Source organism: Scomber japonicus, chromosome 19 (assembly GCF_027409825.1).
Source record: "Scomber japonicus isolate fScoJap1 chromosome 19, fScoJap1.pri, whole genome shotgun sequence".
Lineage (NCBI taxonomy): Eukaryota > Metazoa > Chordata > Actinopteri > Scombriformes > Scombridae > Scomber > Scomber japonicus.
The window spans coordinates 29,624,571-29,642,643 of NC_070596.1; the positions used below are offsets into that span (position 1 = coordinate 29,624,571).

At 40.7% G+C, this 18,073-nt stretch overlaps 1 protein-coding gene and 1 long non-coding RNA gene across 2 annotated transcripts in view; both read left to right on the forward strand.

Moving 5' to 3' along the window:
* Positions 1-4,466: 4,466 nt before the first annotated feature.
* The window catches only part of LOC128379918 (uncharacterized), a 28,184-nt gene continuing 14,577 nt past the window's right edge, over positions 4,467-18,073 (forward strand). The window contains exons 1-3 of the mRNA XM_053339557.1: positions 4,467-4,574; positions 10,523-10,748; positions 11,066-11,264. Coding sequence (XP_053195532.1) covers positions 4,467-4,574; positions 10,523-10,748; positions 11,066-11,264 — 533 coding nt within the window. The remainder of the gene's footprint in view (positions 4,575-10,522; positions 10,749-11,065; positions 11,265-18,073) is intronic.
* On the forward strand, positions 13,144-14,928 carry LOC128380181 (uncharacterized). The gene is made up of 3 exons (XR_008323474.1): positions 13,144-13,173; positions 13,320-13,379; positions 14,919-14,928. It is a non-coding gene; the product is annotated as an uncharacterized LOC128380181 (long non-coding RNA).

Genomic DNA, 18,073 nt, shown 5'->3' on the forward strand with positions numbered 1-18,073 from the left:
AACCAAAAAATCATTGTGTAAAAGTGAAAGATTTTAAATTGTTAGTTTGATATGTTGCAGTTGGGTGTTGAAATTACAGAAACTATATTTGACAGACTGAAACAATCGTATCTTGTTGCATGCAAATGATTTACTTGTAGTTGTTAAGGCTTAAAATAAAACATGGACTTTAAGACAGTGCATACGGCGACGTAGAGCTGCCAACCATGTAAATATAGTTTGACTCAGTAACATGTTATAACGTGAAAGGTTTCACGTTATAACGTGATATTTATTACGTCATAACGTGATATATATCACGTTATTTCATGATAGGAAACCATCATGTTATTACATGATATGGTATTTTCACGTTATAACGTGAAATTATCATGTTATTTCTTAATGAGAAATGATGCAACGTCAAGCGGGTCGGATTCATTCTTTCTTCGGTACAACCCCATGCTTTTCAAAATCCTTCGGAGAGTGCGCATACTGACAACAATACCATCTACAGTGTTCAACAACTGTAGAATGTCACCATGTCTTAAACCAAGCTTGAAATAGAACTGAATCAAGTCATGTAGACGAGCCATGGTCCTTGACTGAACCTGTGAAGTGTTGGAGTGCTGAATGGCCTAATATCATGAAATAACATGATGAATGCTTAACATGAAATAACGTGATAGTTGCATATCTCAGAATAACGTGTTAATGTGTTATCTCAGAATAACGTGATAATGTATTATCTCAGAATAACGTGATAGTTGCATATCTCAGAATAACGTGATAATGTATTATCTCAGAATAACGTGATAATTGCATATCACGAAATAACGTGATATTTTCATGTTATAACATGATAATTTCTTGTTATAACATGAAAATACTGCATCATGAAATAACATGATAATTTCACATCATGAAATAACGTGATAATTATCACGTTATAACATGATAAATATCACGTTATAACATGATAAATATCACGTTATAACATGAAACTTTTCACGTAATAACATGATACTGAGCCAAATATATATTGGGCTTGGCAGCTCAGCGCTTCCGTAAGTGCATGTACATAATGTTACTGTTTGAGAATAATTATTATGATTAATGATGATTAAAAAAGTATCTCACATCCTGTTAGATATTTCAGATGTATTTTTATTTAAATATTTTCTCAGGAGAATGAAACAATTAGTTTTAATGGCAGCAGATCATTCAGCTGTATAAATAAGTGTAAAGATGAAGTAGTATCTACAGTGAGAATGGGACAGTATTTTTATCTGCATTTACATTTCTGTTTTTCAGGCATTTAGCCAAATGCAGCGCGATAATAGTAATATCGTGGAGTCCCTGCGTCAAGCGCTGCTGGACTCGATAGCAGAAAACAAGAAGCTGGTCTCAGAAGTCTCTGCTATAAAGCAGCAGCTGGCCGACCGAGAGATGAGCAGCGAGCAGGAACGAACCAAACTGCTCAATGAAAAAGACACTTTGGCTGCAAATCTGTCTCGGGCCAATAAAAAGTTGAGTGACATGGAGGGAGGCACCAAGCAGCTTCAGAAGCAGTTTTATGACCTGCGCTGGGAGATGAACAAAAGACTCAAACAAAAGGGAGAAGTTGTTCCATCTTTGAAGCAATCTGTCCAACTCTCCATCACTGCTGACCAAAAACATCAGCAGGAGGATGTGGAGACGAAGCTGCAACAGGTCAGCCAGGAGAAGGCCGACATGACGGAGATCATGAGCCAGAAGGAGAAGGAGCAGCTTCAGAAGCAGCTGTACGATCTGCGCTGGGAGATGAACGAAAAACTGAAAGAAAAAGAAATAGAAGTTCAATCCCTGAAGCAATCACTCCTGGGTTCCTCTCTGGAGAAGCGTCTCTTACAGGAGGAAGAGGTCGCAAAACAGGCCAATAAAAAAATCAGTGACATGGAAGAAGATGCAAAACAGCTTCAGAAGCGGTTTTATGATCTGCGCTGGGAGATGAACAAAAGACTGAAACAAAAAGAAGAAACAACTCAATCCCTGAAGCTATCTCTCCAACAGGAAGTCACTAAAATAAACACTGAATGGCAAAGCAAGCTTCTTAAAGAGAAAGAGGCTGCTGCTGACCTGGAGACGAAGCTGCAGCAGGTCAGCCAGGAGAAGGCCGACATGATGGTGATCATCAGCCAGAACAAAGCTAAATATGAAGCTCTGGAGAAACGTCTCTCTGATGAGGAAGCAGAGAGAAAGTCCAGAGTGGAGAAAGAACAGGAACTGAGTCTGAAAGCAGAAGATGAGCGACTCCAGAAAGAGCAACACATGGAGGAAGAGATCGCTAATCTGTCTCAGGCCAATAAAAAGATCAGTGACATGGAAGAAGATGCAAAACAGCTTCAGAGGCAGATGTACGATCTGAGCTGGGAGATGAACGAAAAACTGACTGAAAAGGAAAAAGTAGTTCAATTTATGAAGCAATCTCTTCAACAGGAAGTCACTGAACTAAACAGCAAGCTCCTTAAAGAGAAAGAGGCTGCTGCTGACCTGGAGAGGAAGCTGCAGCAGGTCAGCCAGGAGAAGGCCGACATGACGGCGATCATCAGCCAGAAAGAGAAGCAGCTGATGGACAGTCTGGCTGAACTGAGCCAAAATGAGATCACCATCAAGACAAATGAGTCTGAGTGGAAAATGAAATACGAAGCTCTGGAGAAACATCTCTTACAGGAGGAAGCAGAGAGAAAATCCAGAGTGGAGGAAGAACAGGAGCTGCTGAGAGAAAATCTGAAAGTCAAACATGAGCGACTCAAGAAAGAGAAACACATGAAGGAAGAGATCGCAAATCTGACTCAGGCCAATCAAAATCTCAGTGACATGGAGGGAGGCACCAAGCAGCTTCAGAAGCAGATGTACGGCCTGCGCTGGGAGACGAAACAGAAACTGAAACAAAAAGAAGAAGAAGTCCGATCCCTGAAGCAATCCCTCCAACAGGAAGTCACTAAAATAAACACTGAATGGCAGAGCAAGCTTCTTAAAGAGAAAGAGGCTGCTGCTGACCTGGAGAGGAAGCTGCAGCAGGTCAGCCGGGAGAAGGCCGACATGATGGTGATCATCAGCCAGAAGGAAGCTGAATATGAAGCTCTGGAGAAACGTCTCTCAGAGGAGGAAGCAGAGGAAATGGCCGAATTGGAGAAATTACACGAGCTGCAGAGAGAACGTCTGGAGCTCCTGGAACAGCAAAATGCTAAACTACAGGTACGAACATTCACATCTGACTAAGCTATTTAATAGTTATTTATTTCAGAGTTTCACTTTTAAACACAGAATCTAATGATTCATTGATGTTTGTTGGTTTGTTTCAGGAGCTGGCTCAACTAACTAAAATAATGTAAATACTAAAAATAATATTTTTATAGTAAATTATATATTTATAGTAAATGATATATTTTTATATTAAATCATATTTTTATAGTAAATCATATTTTTATAGTAAATCATATATTTTATATTAAATCATATTTTTATATTAAATCATATATTTTTTATAAATAATCATGTATCCTATAATAAAAACTATATATCTGTAAATATCTGTATATATAGTTTAATAATAAATAAATAAAATAATATAAAATAAATGAAAAGTTTCAGGGGTTTATTGTACTTTTATTTGTCAAATAGTCAAGGAGCCACTTTGTTTAAAATAATAATATAAGAAAAACATCAAAAAGCAAAGACTCATGAGACAAATCATGAATCATGTTGGTGCGCTTCTTAAAACGGCCACTAGATGGCACTGCAGGCCTTTAGACTGAAGCACAGTCATTCATTCAAATTCATCACATCTTAATCTACTAAAAATCAGCAAATCTCAAAGCAAAATAGAACTGCATGTATAATTATTATGTTGTTAAAAGATTTAAGTTGAGGGCAGGGCCTTAAACATCTGCCATGACCAACAACATTAGACACACACGCACGCACCTCGTGAGGTCTGCCATAGACGAGCAGGAGGACGTCTCTCTGTATCGGCTGCTATTTGAGACTCGACGTTCTCCGTAATGTAAATCACTTTGGTCTTGTAGACTGAACATCTGGGGTTAGGGTTAGGGTTAGGCAGTGCTTAATTTGTAAATCATAAGGGCTCATCAGCTCAGGGATGACGAGACGGGCTCAGGTCCCGGGACGTATAAGAAAACGTGCTGAAAACAACATGAAAATGCCCACTCACCACGCTGTGGGACTTACAAGCCTCAATTTCAAATAATATCCACGATATAAATGTTATGACGATCATTTACAATCATTTTAGACTATACTCCGCACAGCACAGGCCAATGCCCACATCACCACAGGTGGGACTTACAGTATACAGTCAACAGGTCTAACGTAAATCACACATATCTTCCATTATTATTATTATTCAAAGATTGGCACGGCGGCCTATTAATAGACAGTAGACTCACCATATTTAGTTGTCCAAAACACCCCACATCACGAGCATGTCGCTGGACGTCCCACACTCCTCTCCGCTCAATGCCTCTCTTCCCCTTCTCAATCTTCCTGCTCCAAGCCAGCTGATGTCGCGGTTCCCGCCTGTTGCTCCGGCTGTACCGGGCTAGCTGGTGCCAGGGTACCTGCCTATTGCTCCGGCTGTTGTACCGGGCTAGCGGATGCCAGGGTTCCCGCCTCTTGCTCCGGCTGTTGTACCGGTGTTACAAATCAACTGGTTTTCACGTTAACTGGTTACCTTTGTTTGTAAACATTAGGTCTCTGTCACCGCTACTGCAGAGGCCTGTACTACGAAGCTGGATTTTCTCTTATCGAGGTAACTTCAGGGTTAACCCTGGGTTTTCCGTACTACGAAGCTGGTTCACTTCTTACCGGGGTAAATCACCATGGTAACTTATGCTGAACGGCTAACCTGCTCCGGAGCAGGTTATGTTCTGGATAAGAGATCAATGAGTACAAAAGCACCACCTCCTGACCAATCAGCTCTCTTAGAAAATGACCTGCCCATTCTTAAAAGATCCTGTCAACACTGGTGCGCGGATCGTGAGAGGAGCGCTTAGGAGAGAAATAGTTTTTAGGGATAGATGCAATTTTTTAATTGGCCAAAATATATATTTAAAAAATAATCATTGAGGCACGTGGGGGATATTATTCTGTATGTTATACAGTTGGTTTGAAATCATTCACTCAAATGGTTGAAGCGCATAATAGGTTTGTATTTTGAATGTTGAATATTAAACTAACTTAATGTCTCTATGAAAGGAAGGGCACTGAGGAAGCGCTCTGCCCCAAACGTCTGTGTCGTAATAAAGTGACATTGTGTGATCAGAGTGCTGTCCGTTTATATTGTCTGATATATTAATATTGTATGATCTCATGAATTTACACATTAACAGAGTCGGCAATTTTCTGCCAGCATTCCTTGCTGGCTTTTGCTGCAGCAACAGTGTTGCTTTTGGCCTGGATGATGTTTGAATTCTTCATATTTATGAAGAATAATTGTCTGCTCCTCCATGGTAAAGGGTAAAGTAGGCTGCTCTGCAGGGTTTCTGCATGTTTGTGATTGGTCAGACGCTGCAAACACCTCCCCTTTATGTGAACGCGCAGAGATCCAGATGGGAAAACCCTGGGTTGATTTACCGAGTTGATATCCAGCTTCGTAGTACCGCTTATCCTGGACTGCGAAGATCTGGTTAAATCAATCCAGGTAACGGAGAGAGATCCTGGATAGGTTAATCCAGCTTCGTAGTACAGGCCTCAGATGTTCCAGTCACGGAGAGAAAATGTAGCTGACCTCGCGAATGCCTGAATGCACGTCCATATATATATATATATATATATATATATACATACACATATATATATGTATATATATATATATATATATATATATATATATATATATATATATATATATATATATATATATCTGACGATCTCTCGCTGCACCTGCTTAATCCAAGCATGATGCCTCATGTTGTGAAGTACAGTTGTGGGATCCAAAATACCGGACACCATATTCTGTATACGTGTTCAAATAAAAATAAATAAATAAGAAGTCACCCGACACGGGATTTGAACCAACTGCAAAATATTCTCAGCCTAGTGATTTACCATTAGGCCACGTATCTACACAGCAAGTCCTTGTCATAAGTGACACTGACCACTGTTATTGCAATGATAACACTTTAGCACTTTACAGGTTCAGCTTGTTGCACCTCTGAAAAACATTTCACGATGATCAAAGATCACGTTTGGTAAAGGTGGTTCGAGGAAAATCGCGCATTTGATGTTTTGGACACGTTTACGTCCGTGTGTTGTAAATCATGTTGGAGCAACAGTGTATAGAAATAAAACAATTTGAAGTCGAGCGGATATCTATCTATCTATCTATCTATCTATCTATCTTCATTTGTATAGCGCTAAATCACAACAAAGTCATCTCAAGGCACTTTACACCTAGAGTAGCAGGTCTAAACCGAACTCTTCAGGTTTTCATTTTAAAGAGACCCAACATTCCCACATGAGCAGCACTTGGTGACAGTGGAGAGAAAAAACTCTCTTTTAACAGGAAGAAACCTCAGAACCAGACTCAGAGTGGGAGAACAAAACATATATCAATCCTATCTAACTAAATAGCCACAGGAAACAAAAATGATCTTTTAGGCTCAATTTCATATTTGGTCATATTGCTTTCCTCGCTCCACTACCCATCCATCCATTCAGTCAAAACTTCCTCAAATCAACAAGTGATGTGATGAATGATTTTATAACTGAGTATGCCAATATGTGTGGATATCCTATATGCCACACGTTGCTCGACTTCAAATTGTTTTATTTTACACACTGTTGCTCCAACATGATTTACAACACACGGACGTAAACGTGTCTAAAACATCAAATGCGTGATTTTCCTCGACCACCTTTACCAAACGTGATCTTTGATCATCGTGAAATGTTTTTCAGAGGTGCAACAAGCTGGACCTGTAAAGTGCTAAAGTAATATCATTGCAATAACAGTGGTCAGTGTCACTTATGACAAGGACTTGCTGTGTAGATACGTGGCCTAATGGTAAATCACTAGGCTGAGAATATTTTGCAGTTGGTTCAAATCCCGTGTCGGGTGACTTTTTATTTATTTATTTTTATTTGAACACGTATACAGAATATGGTGTCCGGTATTTTGGATCCCACAACTGTACTTCACAACATGAGGCATCATGCTTGGATTAAGCAGGTGCAGCGAGAGATCATCAGATATATATATATGGACGTGCATTCAGGCATTCGCGAGGTCAGCTACATTTTCTCTCCGTGACTGGAACATCTGCAGTAGCGGTGACAGAGACCTAATGTTTACAAACAAAGGTAACCAGTTAACGTGAAAACCAGTTGATTTGTAACACCGGGCTAGCTGTTGCCACGGTGCCAGCCTCCTGCCCCGGCTTGGCTAGCCGTTGGTGAACCCGGCTAGCTGTTGCCACGGTGCCAGCCTCCTGCCCCGGCTTGGCTAGCCGTTGGTGAACCCGGCTAGCTGTTGCCACGGTGCCAGCCTCCTGCCCCGGCTTGGCTAGCCGTTGGTGAACCCGGATAGTCGTCGGTGCCGGCTAGCTGTTGGTGAACCCGGCTAGCGTTGCCATGCCATGGTGCCAGCCTCTTGCCCCGGCTTGGCTAGCCGTCGGTGTACCCGGATAGCCGTTGGTGAACCAGGCTAGCCGTCGGTGTACCCGGATAGCCGTTGGTGAATCCGGCTAGCTGTTGCAGTGCTAGCCTCCTGCTGCAGCCGGTTTTGACCATCAACATGACTGCTGCAGCTGCCCTCGTCGTCGCTTGTGGAGGCTTTTCTGACTCGTTTTGAAGTGTCATTCAACTCTTCCTTCTTTTTGAAAAAAGAAAAGTAAATTTAACCTCTTAATGCACGCTGTTCCACCTACGGGACGGGAGGAGGTAGTGACACACTCTTCTGAATGTTGTAACTGTCTTTTTGACATGTTTGCGTTGAAATAGTAACAGTTTTTTCCTCTCTGCTCCTCAGATGCAGCTAATTTCATTTTTCTTTTTTTTGTGTCAGAGGCGTTGAGTTTGCTAGCCCAGTTTTTCAGTGCGTCAACAGATCTCCAATTCTTTCAAATGGCGTTAAATCTTAATAAACAACATGAAATTCTTGGGTTTTGTTCTGTAAATTAATATATGCATATTATTATTTTATTTTAAACATTTTAAGATGTCTTTTTTTTTTTCTTTTAATGAGAGGTACCGGATCTGCCCAAATAAGTACCGGAACACAGGGAGGCCAAAATTGAGAGGTGCCGGATCTTGTTCCGGCAGGATCCGGCTCAAATTAACCCCTGGGGTTAGGAGCTGAATTTCCCGCTCATAAGATCCTTTCTTTCTATATTTCTGTTTGTTTTCCTAAATGTTACTGCAGCATCGCTTCCTTGTTTCCAAACTACAGGCCGGGACAAGGGTCAGACGGGCGCGCGGTGACTTTGACAGTCCTAATATATATTTGTGTGTGTGTGTGTGTGTGTGTGTGTGTGTCAGAGTTACTGTAGGTAGTTAACTAAAACTAACACTAAAACTAAAACTAGCAGTGAAAAAATAATTGAGTTAATTGAAATTAAAAAAGAGAGTTTTGTTAAAACGAAAACTAAATAAAAACTAGCTTAGTATTAGTTTTTTTTTTTTCATTTTCTCAATTTTTACTGTATTGTGCTCAGGGTTAGGGTTAGGGGTTAGGGTTACAGAAACAGAAACTGAAACAAAAAGAAGAAGTAGTCCGATCCCTGGATCCAGGTCAGCCAGGAGAAGGCCGACATGACGGCTATCATCAGCCAGAAGGAAGCTCAGTTTGACTTGTTGAGATAATGGGCTAGTACCAGTAGAGAGACCACAAACACAGCTCATTTGACCTCAGTGTCAGCATTATTTCATCCTTTACAGCTTCTACTAATCAAGGCTTTCCTCCTAATACCTGAAACACTAAAACTAAGACTAAAACCAAATAAAAACTCAACTAAACTAGTCAATTCCTCAAAATAAACACTAAACCAGAACTACTTCATTACTTGTTAAACTTTATGTGTGTGTGTGTGTGTGTGTGTGTGTGTGTGTGTCTGTTTATATGTATGTATACATTAGGGCTGCCAAAGTTAACGCATTAATAAAACGTTCACCCAAAGTGTGAAGGAGAGATATCGCAGGTCCTTCCTCCCAGCAGCTGTCATATCATACAAGCAGCACTGCTCCCAGTAAACCACACAGACCACTGACCTAATTGTCGAGGTTGGTGAAGGAGTCTCTTGCTGAAGGAGCGCTCCAGTGCAGTCAGAGTGTCCCACATGGGCTGGGAGATGTTGTTTATCAGAGATGACAGCTTGGCCATTGTTCTCCTTTCTCTCACCACCAGCTCAGTGATGACAGGTCCCACGATAGATCTGGCCTCCTTGATTAGCTTATCCAGTGTCTTTCTGTCCGCAGCATAGATCAATATCATAACTGACATTATCATCACTGTTCAACCTGTACATGTTATCAGTGAAGCATACACCAGTACCACTTTCTCCTGTTCTTCACATGTTACAACTAACCCAGACTCTTGTATCCATGAAGTATCTCTCCTTACAGCTAACAACTAAAACATCAGCAATAACAACTTGCATGAAATATATCTACACAGACACAAAAGTAACATACTTTAAATCTTAAGAGTTTATCTACAAAGCAGGCAATGTTATCACAAAAATATATGTGAAGTGGCGTGTGTCAGTAAATGACATGAGTACGACCTCAGGAGAGAGAGAGAAAGGGAAAATAGTAATAAGCAAATATCCAAACTTCAATTCAGAAGAAAGGAGAGGAAGTAAAAGACAAAGACAGAACAGTAAGCATACAAAGAAAAGGTCATAACTTGGCTCTAACTGTTTGTGAATTATTAATTTAGTTGCTGCTCCAGCTTCATGTTTGGGGGGGGGGGGATTGGGGGAGCAGGAGTTATGAAGATGTGATGGAGGTATAAGTTTAAAAAGAAAACAACTGAATGTTATGAAAGTTCAGTAAACTACTGATTCAAAGCAGACTTTTGGTTAAACACACACACACACACACACAATAACCAGAGGAAATAGTTAGACTTTTATTTTGTTTACCCAGATTGTTCATTTCCTGTATGACTATGTTTCTATGCTATGTGTGTATGTGTGTGTGGGTGTATTTTTCCTTATCTGAGCCCCGCCCTCAGTCAAACTCCAACTCGGAAAGAACCTGTGTGTGTGTGTGTGTTCGTGTGTGTGTGTGCGCGTGTGTGTGTGTATATATATTTTTCCGTGTCTGAGCTTCGCCCTCAGTCAAGCTCAGAAAGCTCCTCTGTGTGTGTGTGTGCAGCTCAACTTTAACAGGAAACACAGTAAAGACTCGGTGTAGGTTTTCTCCTCTTCATGCAGTGATCTTTCTGCTTTGCTAGCTGGATTTTTGACTTTTTTTAAGAGTTAGAATCTGAAACTTTGGTTTTTAAACAGTTTCCTTCTTGCCAGTTTCTGTTTGACAGATAGTAACAGGGACTTGTTTGGACACAAAGATGTTTGGAGATATATCCAAAACAGTTGTGAAGCGCCTGGGTGCTGAGAAGGATCTCAACTACAATGGAAATGTCAACCAGAAGTTTGAGATGCTGACTTTAGTGCGAGTCAGAAGGAACTTCTTTGGTATCACCAAGTACGGGATCATCAATAAAACACTGCCCGACCTGCTAGAGGGGCCGGACTTTACCCCAGGTGTGTAACATAAAACTACATGTGAAGAGCCGTAAAGACACCAAAAACACAGAACAATTACTTAGTCTTGCACTTAAAATTAAAGCATCATCAGTTTCTTATTTGTATTGAATAGGATCATCATGTTTTTTACTATAAAATCTTACTTCTAGCTATAGCCATCATGTAATATGTGTGTATTAAGTAGTATAAAATGGAAATACTCAAGTAAAAATATCTCAAAGTGTACATCAGTACAATATTTGAGTGAATATACTTTACATAAACATGCATGCACAGAAAAAGTTCGGAAATACTAAAGTAAAATGTCCCTGCAGGTGTCACAGACGAGGTTCTGGTGGAGAATTTTAAGATCCAGAGAGACACAAGTGGTGAAGGCTCTGTAGAAGTAGGAGCTGATGTACCTCAAATAGAAATGAAAGTAAATGCATCGATGGACACTGTGGACGGAGTGTCCTCCTTCACTCTGAAGAAAAAGACAGTGGACACCAAGCAGTTGGAAAGACTGGTAGACAAGTAAGTTTGTGTTTGTCTCAGAGTGATCAATATGCAGATAATGATATTAGGGAGTAAAAGAATTCCAATATAATCTGATAAATTTATACAGAATATATACATAAACACATTTTTTGCAGTGATCCCTCACATGTGGTTATCAAACACTGTCCTCATCCTCCTCTCCTCTGTGTTCTCTGACTGTCTTTACAGGAAGATGAAGATGAAGTTGCTGAAAGACCTCAATCTGAAGAAAGCGAAGCTGACTTGTGTTTATGAGATGGTCTACAACACCGCTCCTGTCACATTTAATGTCAAAGCTACAAGGAGCGGGTCATTTTGGGCGGTGTTGAGTAAAATATTCAAGCTGTCGCTGTTGGTGAGTATTTGTGTTTTTTTCTTCCTCTAACCTCTAACCAGCAGATGATCGGGGTCACAGTCTGTTTTTATGATGAGAATATGTTGACACTCAGAAGCAAGCCTGTCAAGTTCAAGAAGAAAAACATGTAGAGTAGAAGATGGACAGATTTTTGACAGAGGAAAAGAAAAAGAAAACTAACCCAACTCTAGTGTTAGTGGATGTTCATATTATTATCATTACAGTTATCACTCTTCGGCCTGATTTACTAAATGTCTGCCTGTGTAAAAACGTGTGCAAACTTGACATTACCTGCAAAAAATATACAAGCTGATCTACTAACGCAGCGCACTGAGGTTTGTCTTTCAACTGTGCAAGATAATACACACTGTTCATTTAGTATGTTTAACGTAATGGATATGCAAAGTGGGGCATTTCAACCCCAGTGTGCAAAATACACGGAGGAGAAAATGCAAATATGTTATTTAGCACACGCATTGTGATTTACCAAACCTGAAGGTAATTTTACTGACTCTGACTGCGTCTATAAATAAAACCTTTAAAAAGCAGGTATTAACCGGCTGTTACTATGGAGATGAGTAGACGGAGGCACAATGACAAAAAACACACAGGATGGATTTTTTCCACCTGTGTTAATATTTTTGGAGTGGAATATTTTTGATTTTACTAACAGCATTGACTTTGTCACAATAATCTCCCATATGTTGGTTTTTCTGGTAATATCTGTTTTTGTTATAACTCTCTCAACTTATAACTAATATATTAGTATTATATTATTAACCTCTTCCACTAGAACCTGATCACATTTCATTTTGCGCTTGCGGCTTTCTGCTCGTCCAAACTCTCCATTAAGACACAAAACCCTCATTTAAATACTGCTGTCTGCACCTGTTGCTCCTGTTTCCATTTACACAGTTATTCTTAGATTACCTGCACACAAAATGTGCAATCTATTGCACTGTGCAAGCAATTTAGTACCCACTATTTGGGATCTTAGTAAATCACGCCCTTAGTGCTTGCAGCTTTAATTATCATTATAGTTATCACTCTTAGTGTGGACGACCCTTTATCCTTTAAATCTCATGTGGATTTTATCCTGATGTGAGACTCATGAAATGTGTGAGTGTAAACATCTCTCTGTGTTTGTTCCATCAGGGCAACAGGAAGGAGGAGGCGAGCTTCACTGTTCCCAAAGACACCACCTTTGCTTATGGCCTGATGGAGATCACCACAGAGGGCGGGACTCTGGGTGAGACATCACTCTGTTTCTGTAACTGTGTCTCTACTCACCTGCATAAATCATGTCTGATGTCTCCAATGTTAAATATAAAGGAAATGAATTTCACAAATTCATCAAAATTAACTGTATACATGAGCATTTGATGGACAAATCTCTGAGCACGCTACATGCTTTTGTTTTTTTATGTGTTTATATGTCTAGTGTTTAAATCCAGATCGACATCACAGGTTAATATAACAGCAAGCTGAGACAAATCAATAACTTCATAACATCTGCTTCACCTTTAGGAATTCCTCCACGAATCATGGAAGGTTTGTTTTTTGTTTTCTTTCAACTTTTAAACAGATTTTTATTGTTTACTGCTTATCTCTGTCTTCAATGTCACAATGATGTCACTGTTGTTGACTCCATGTTATATCCAATAACTAATAAACTGACACCATGGATACTTCTGCAGGGAACATCAGTTTCGACGGAGATGGAGACTCCTGTAAGACGCTGGCAGACCTTGCAGAAGGTTAGTTTGAGTTTCTGAGACTTGTACATCAACAGCAGGATTGGTTTATGTGCCTCTAGCATCTCAGGGGAGTGTCAGGTTGAGCTGAAAGGGCAGGACACGAGTGGGGCATGAAACAAGACAATCTGACAGGGGACAACTGAAGAAGATCAGTATATAAAATGGAGACTCAGTGGAAGAACTAATGATGATAAGGGCCAGCAGGGGAATGAGTTGATAGCAGGAAGGCGAGCGGCAAGATCTGTAATGACAAAAAGAGTTAGTAAATGAAACCAGATGAACAGAAAAAACAAAAACAGTCCTAAACAGCTGACCCTATGACAGAAGACCCCCTGCTCCAGGGACAGTGTAGGCTAGAGTGCCCCCAATGGCTGAAGCGGACTCTCCTTAAAAGGTCTAAACTGTGAAATCTGGAATGTGGGATGGACCCTCATGGAGTGAGGTAGGTGGAGGTGGATGGGACGACTCCTCATGAACCGTAAAGCCAGCTCCCTGGATTCCACCCTTAAAGGCAGATCTCAGGTAGAAAGCCATACTTTCTGATCAGGGGTGTAGTGAGGGGCAGGAGTGCGAGGAGGCGTCCCTCCGATAGCGGTTGCAAGTGCGAAGCAGAGTGGAGCGGGCCTGTGAAGGAAGGCCTGACCTGATGAAACCCTGGCCTCCCACTCCTGCACTGGGAAGAGTGGTGGTTGATACCCCTGGGAGCATTGGAAGGGGGGGAGTCCAGTAGCTAAGCTTGGGAGTATGTTGTGGGCATATTCCACCCATGTGGAAAACAGTTGTTTGGACCAGGAACAAGGTTGCGGGATGACAGGCATCGCAGGGCCGTCTCCATCTCCTGATTCATTCCCTAGGTTTGGCAGTTGGACTGTGTATGGAGGCCTCTGGACTTACTGGTGAGCCTGACCTTTTACTGGACATGAAACCACAAAGTGACCTGGCCACAGGACAAAAACCTGTTCTGCCGTAGGCGGTGCTGACATTCCTCCAGAGAGAGACAAGTCCGCCCCAACTGCATCGGCTCTGAAGAGTCTGACAAGGGGCTCGGGGGAGTGAGGCAGTTATGTAGTTAATAATGGTTTTCTCTTGATATGTTGATGAAGAAGGAAACCACCGCTGACACGTCTCACTTGTATATTTTAAAGATTTTATTACAAAAGAGAACAGTGTCAAATATCTAATCTTGAGACAGCTCTTGGTGCTGGTCTCTCTCTCTACCCCAGTTTTAACAACACAATACATAGCTTCCTGAATCCTATCTCTAAAATCTCCACCTTCTGAACAATTGGTCAATCTGGAAAAACAGCCTCTGGTCCTTTAACTATATATGGCTTTTAACCTTTAACCTAAAAAAACATGTACTTGCAGGTCACAGAATGCCACAGGAAAAAAGCAGAACAGATACAGACGTGGAGGACCCTGAGTAGTAGTAGACAATGCTCGTGGATAGGTTTCACTTTATAATGAGGAACTGACACTTAACGTGAATATATAATATATATATATATATATATTATAACATGATGATTCTTCTTGCAGAAATATCAACAAAAGCACTTCTTCTGCAGCCGCTGGAAACACTTCCTCAGTCGAGCCGTCGTAATCTGCTGAAAGCTCTCAGTGAGATCGTGCGTGACAGAGATGCTCTCACGCTGCTGGAGGAAACAGTAAGACTCATGTCCACAACCACACAACCACAGTCAGGGTGAAAACCTGTGTGAAGCTCTGTGTGGTCATCCAGAGGTGTCTGAAAATGAATAAATAGCACATATACACATAAGTACTGTATGAAGACCTGAAACAACCTGAACCTGTCGTTTAAGTTCTGACTTTATCACTAACTGGAGACACAAAGTTGTAGTTCAGGGAGAAAGCAGCAGCCTGTCAGCTGACACACCTCCTCCTCTGTTTCCTCTCTTCAGTTGGATAAAGAAATGACTGAGTGTCCACAGTCTCAGAGTGTCTCTTCATTCATGGCTCTTCTTCGTGAAGCCTCCTCCAAACAGAGAGATGCTGTTCATCTGCTGGTCACAGCCTTGGACAGTAAGGACAGACTCTAACTGATTTGACAGAATCTACAGCACATGATGAATGAAATAAAGATGTTTCTCTGTTTATTTATTCTCCTCAGGTCTACCAGACGGTGCTGCTGCTCTTCTGACTGCCTGCAGCACCGACAGTTCAACACTGACAGTTCTCCAGCAGCTGGTTTGTTTCCTTCACCAACATTTACATGCCAATCCCTGCAGAATATCACAGGGTGTTTTTGTGATTATTGCAGCCAAAAATATTTGGCTCATATACTGTTCTCAAAGAATAACCATTTTTATGTGCTCTTTTTGTGGTAAAATTGTGAGAATCTGGAAAAATGGCAAGCAAAGGAAAATGCTATAATAATAAAAAACTAGCAATGAAGAGTCATATCACTTCCTTTGATAAAAAGAATACTGCATATCACAGACACACATTTTCAGTAAAACTGTGCTTGAGTTCTATTTATAAGCCTTCATTAAATAAAATTTCAGCTCAATATTAGCACCAATAAAATCAGTCAATAATGGCTTTAAAACAAATCCATGAACATGAAAAATAAAGTCCATCTTTGCTGTCTGAACATCAGCTTGTATTCTTCAGACTTACTGAATCAAACATCATTTGAGAACATTTAGGAATTGTTTTGCTCGATCTGTGGCGTACTTTTTGTAGGCGGATGAGATTTGTCTATCGTCCATCTGAAAGTGCCTGAAACCTTTTTGAATGTGCTGCAATGACGTCAGTTACCACAACACCAAATGTGAGAATTGGGTCCAAATCACAAGCACTTGTTGATTTGGCCATTTCATGCAGAGAAGTTGTGGTAATTTAGCAAAACTTGCAAACTCTTGCAAATAATGTGGACATTTTTTGAATTTGTGTTAATTATTGCGATTGTAAACTCATAATTTCCTGGAAGGACTGACTCTAAATGCTTCTGTATTAATCTCAGCACGACAACATTAAGGAACATATCTCTCTGTCTGTCTGTGTCTTCTCTTGTTGTCCAGGTGAGTTGTCTAATGGAGGACGGTCAGGTCAGTCTGCCAGAGCCGTTGCCCGTCTCCCTGCAGGAGGAAGGAGAGCTTTGCTGGGTGACTGAGCTTCTCCGTTTGACTGATCAGAAGCTGAAAGAGATGCTGCTGCAGCTTCTGTGTCTTGTCGTGAAGGGACTCAGCCTGATGCAGCCTTAACTACATTTATAATGTAGCCTGCTCTTCTTACATATAAGAGTATATTTTATAGAAAGGGACCACAACTTGTCATGTGTCATTCAGGTACTTGCTGTATTCAGTCCTCTTCTTCATATTGGCTATTAAAGTCCGTGTAAAGTAAGAATAAATATTGTTCTGAGTTTGACATACCACAGAAAAGTGTGTTGTTAACCACCCTTCCAAATTTGAATGATTAAAAAAATTGCCAAATATATGAAATTAGGCTTCAAAGTTGTGTAGAAATCAGCCTCTTTCTCTGCTCCCAAACGCTGTGGGCGTGGCTGCCGAGTTCGCTGAAACCCCGCCCCCTACCAAGTGTCACCTGTCAATCAAAGTCACCACCTCTACCCGAAACATGGACGCTATATCTCTTTCTGCTGCTAGCTCGACGGCTAACTCAGCTAACTAGCTAACTGTAGACTGTAGTAGTAGTCTTAGATGTGGTAACAATATCTGGCCACTAGGCAGGTTAACCACTGAGGAGAGCGGACTCTCGGTCTTATACAGTAGGGGAGGGACCAAGGGTACGCAGGCTCAGAAAATCAGGAAAAATGAGAAGCTGAGAAACAGTTTAAGGCTCCATCTCCACAATTCAGTACCGCATAGTTATCAGCCTTTTCACATGTTTTCTGTAGCCATTTTCCAACGTGTATAATATGTTTAGAAGTAAATCAATGAATTGACTTTATACAGACTTTAAAAGATCCCCTTTAAATGTGATTGGGGTCCAAAATCTACAGTGTGTCTATGCAGTCTTTTCTTTGTTGCAATAGAACATAAAGAATGATTTTAAATCAAATAAACACACATACATTGACACTGACTTAACTAAACAGTCCTGTGCTTCAGCTGTACGCCGTTCTAAACTTTGCCCATCACATTACAAAGTTCATAGAAGTAGAGAGATGGTTGGTGGAGTGATTGATTGATTCTTGTGACATGGAAGCTCTGAAAGGTTAATAAGAATTTTAGTCTCTGAAGATCCAGTTTCTAACTCTGATCTAAATATGTTTCTCTTCTGTGTTTATGAGCCAACAACAGGGGAAAAATGTTTGATTTGATTTTGATTTCAGCCACAAGAGGGCACAAGTGTACCACTAGTTCTTATTCTAAATAAGACTTTTCTTCCTGGCAAGCTTTAAGTTTTGTGTAACAAACGGTACATACAGTATATTGTCTGTTAGCAAGTTATATAACATTACTCGCAGCTTAGCGACAGTATAGTCAGTATAGCTAACCACATTAGCATTCCTACTCAGTCACAGAGCAGCAGGATGACTACATTACTGTGGTGTCTGTTCTGCCTGTTATCTTGTGACATTCTGTCTCTGTCCTGTGGGATACCGTTAAATCCAAACCAGATGTTTTACTGTTTTTTATGCTGTTAGCCTAAATGACATGCCCAAGTTGTGAGCAGCACAGATCCCACATAGTTTGAGACTCAGA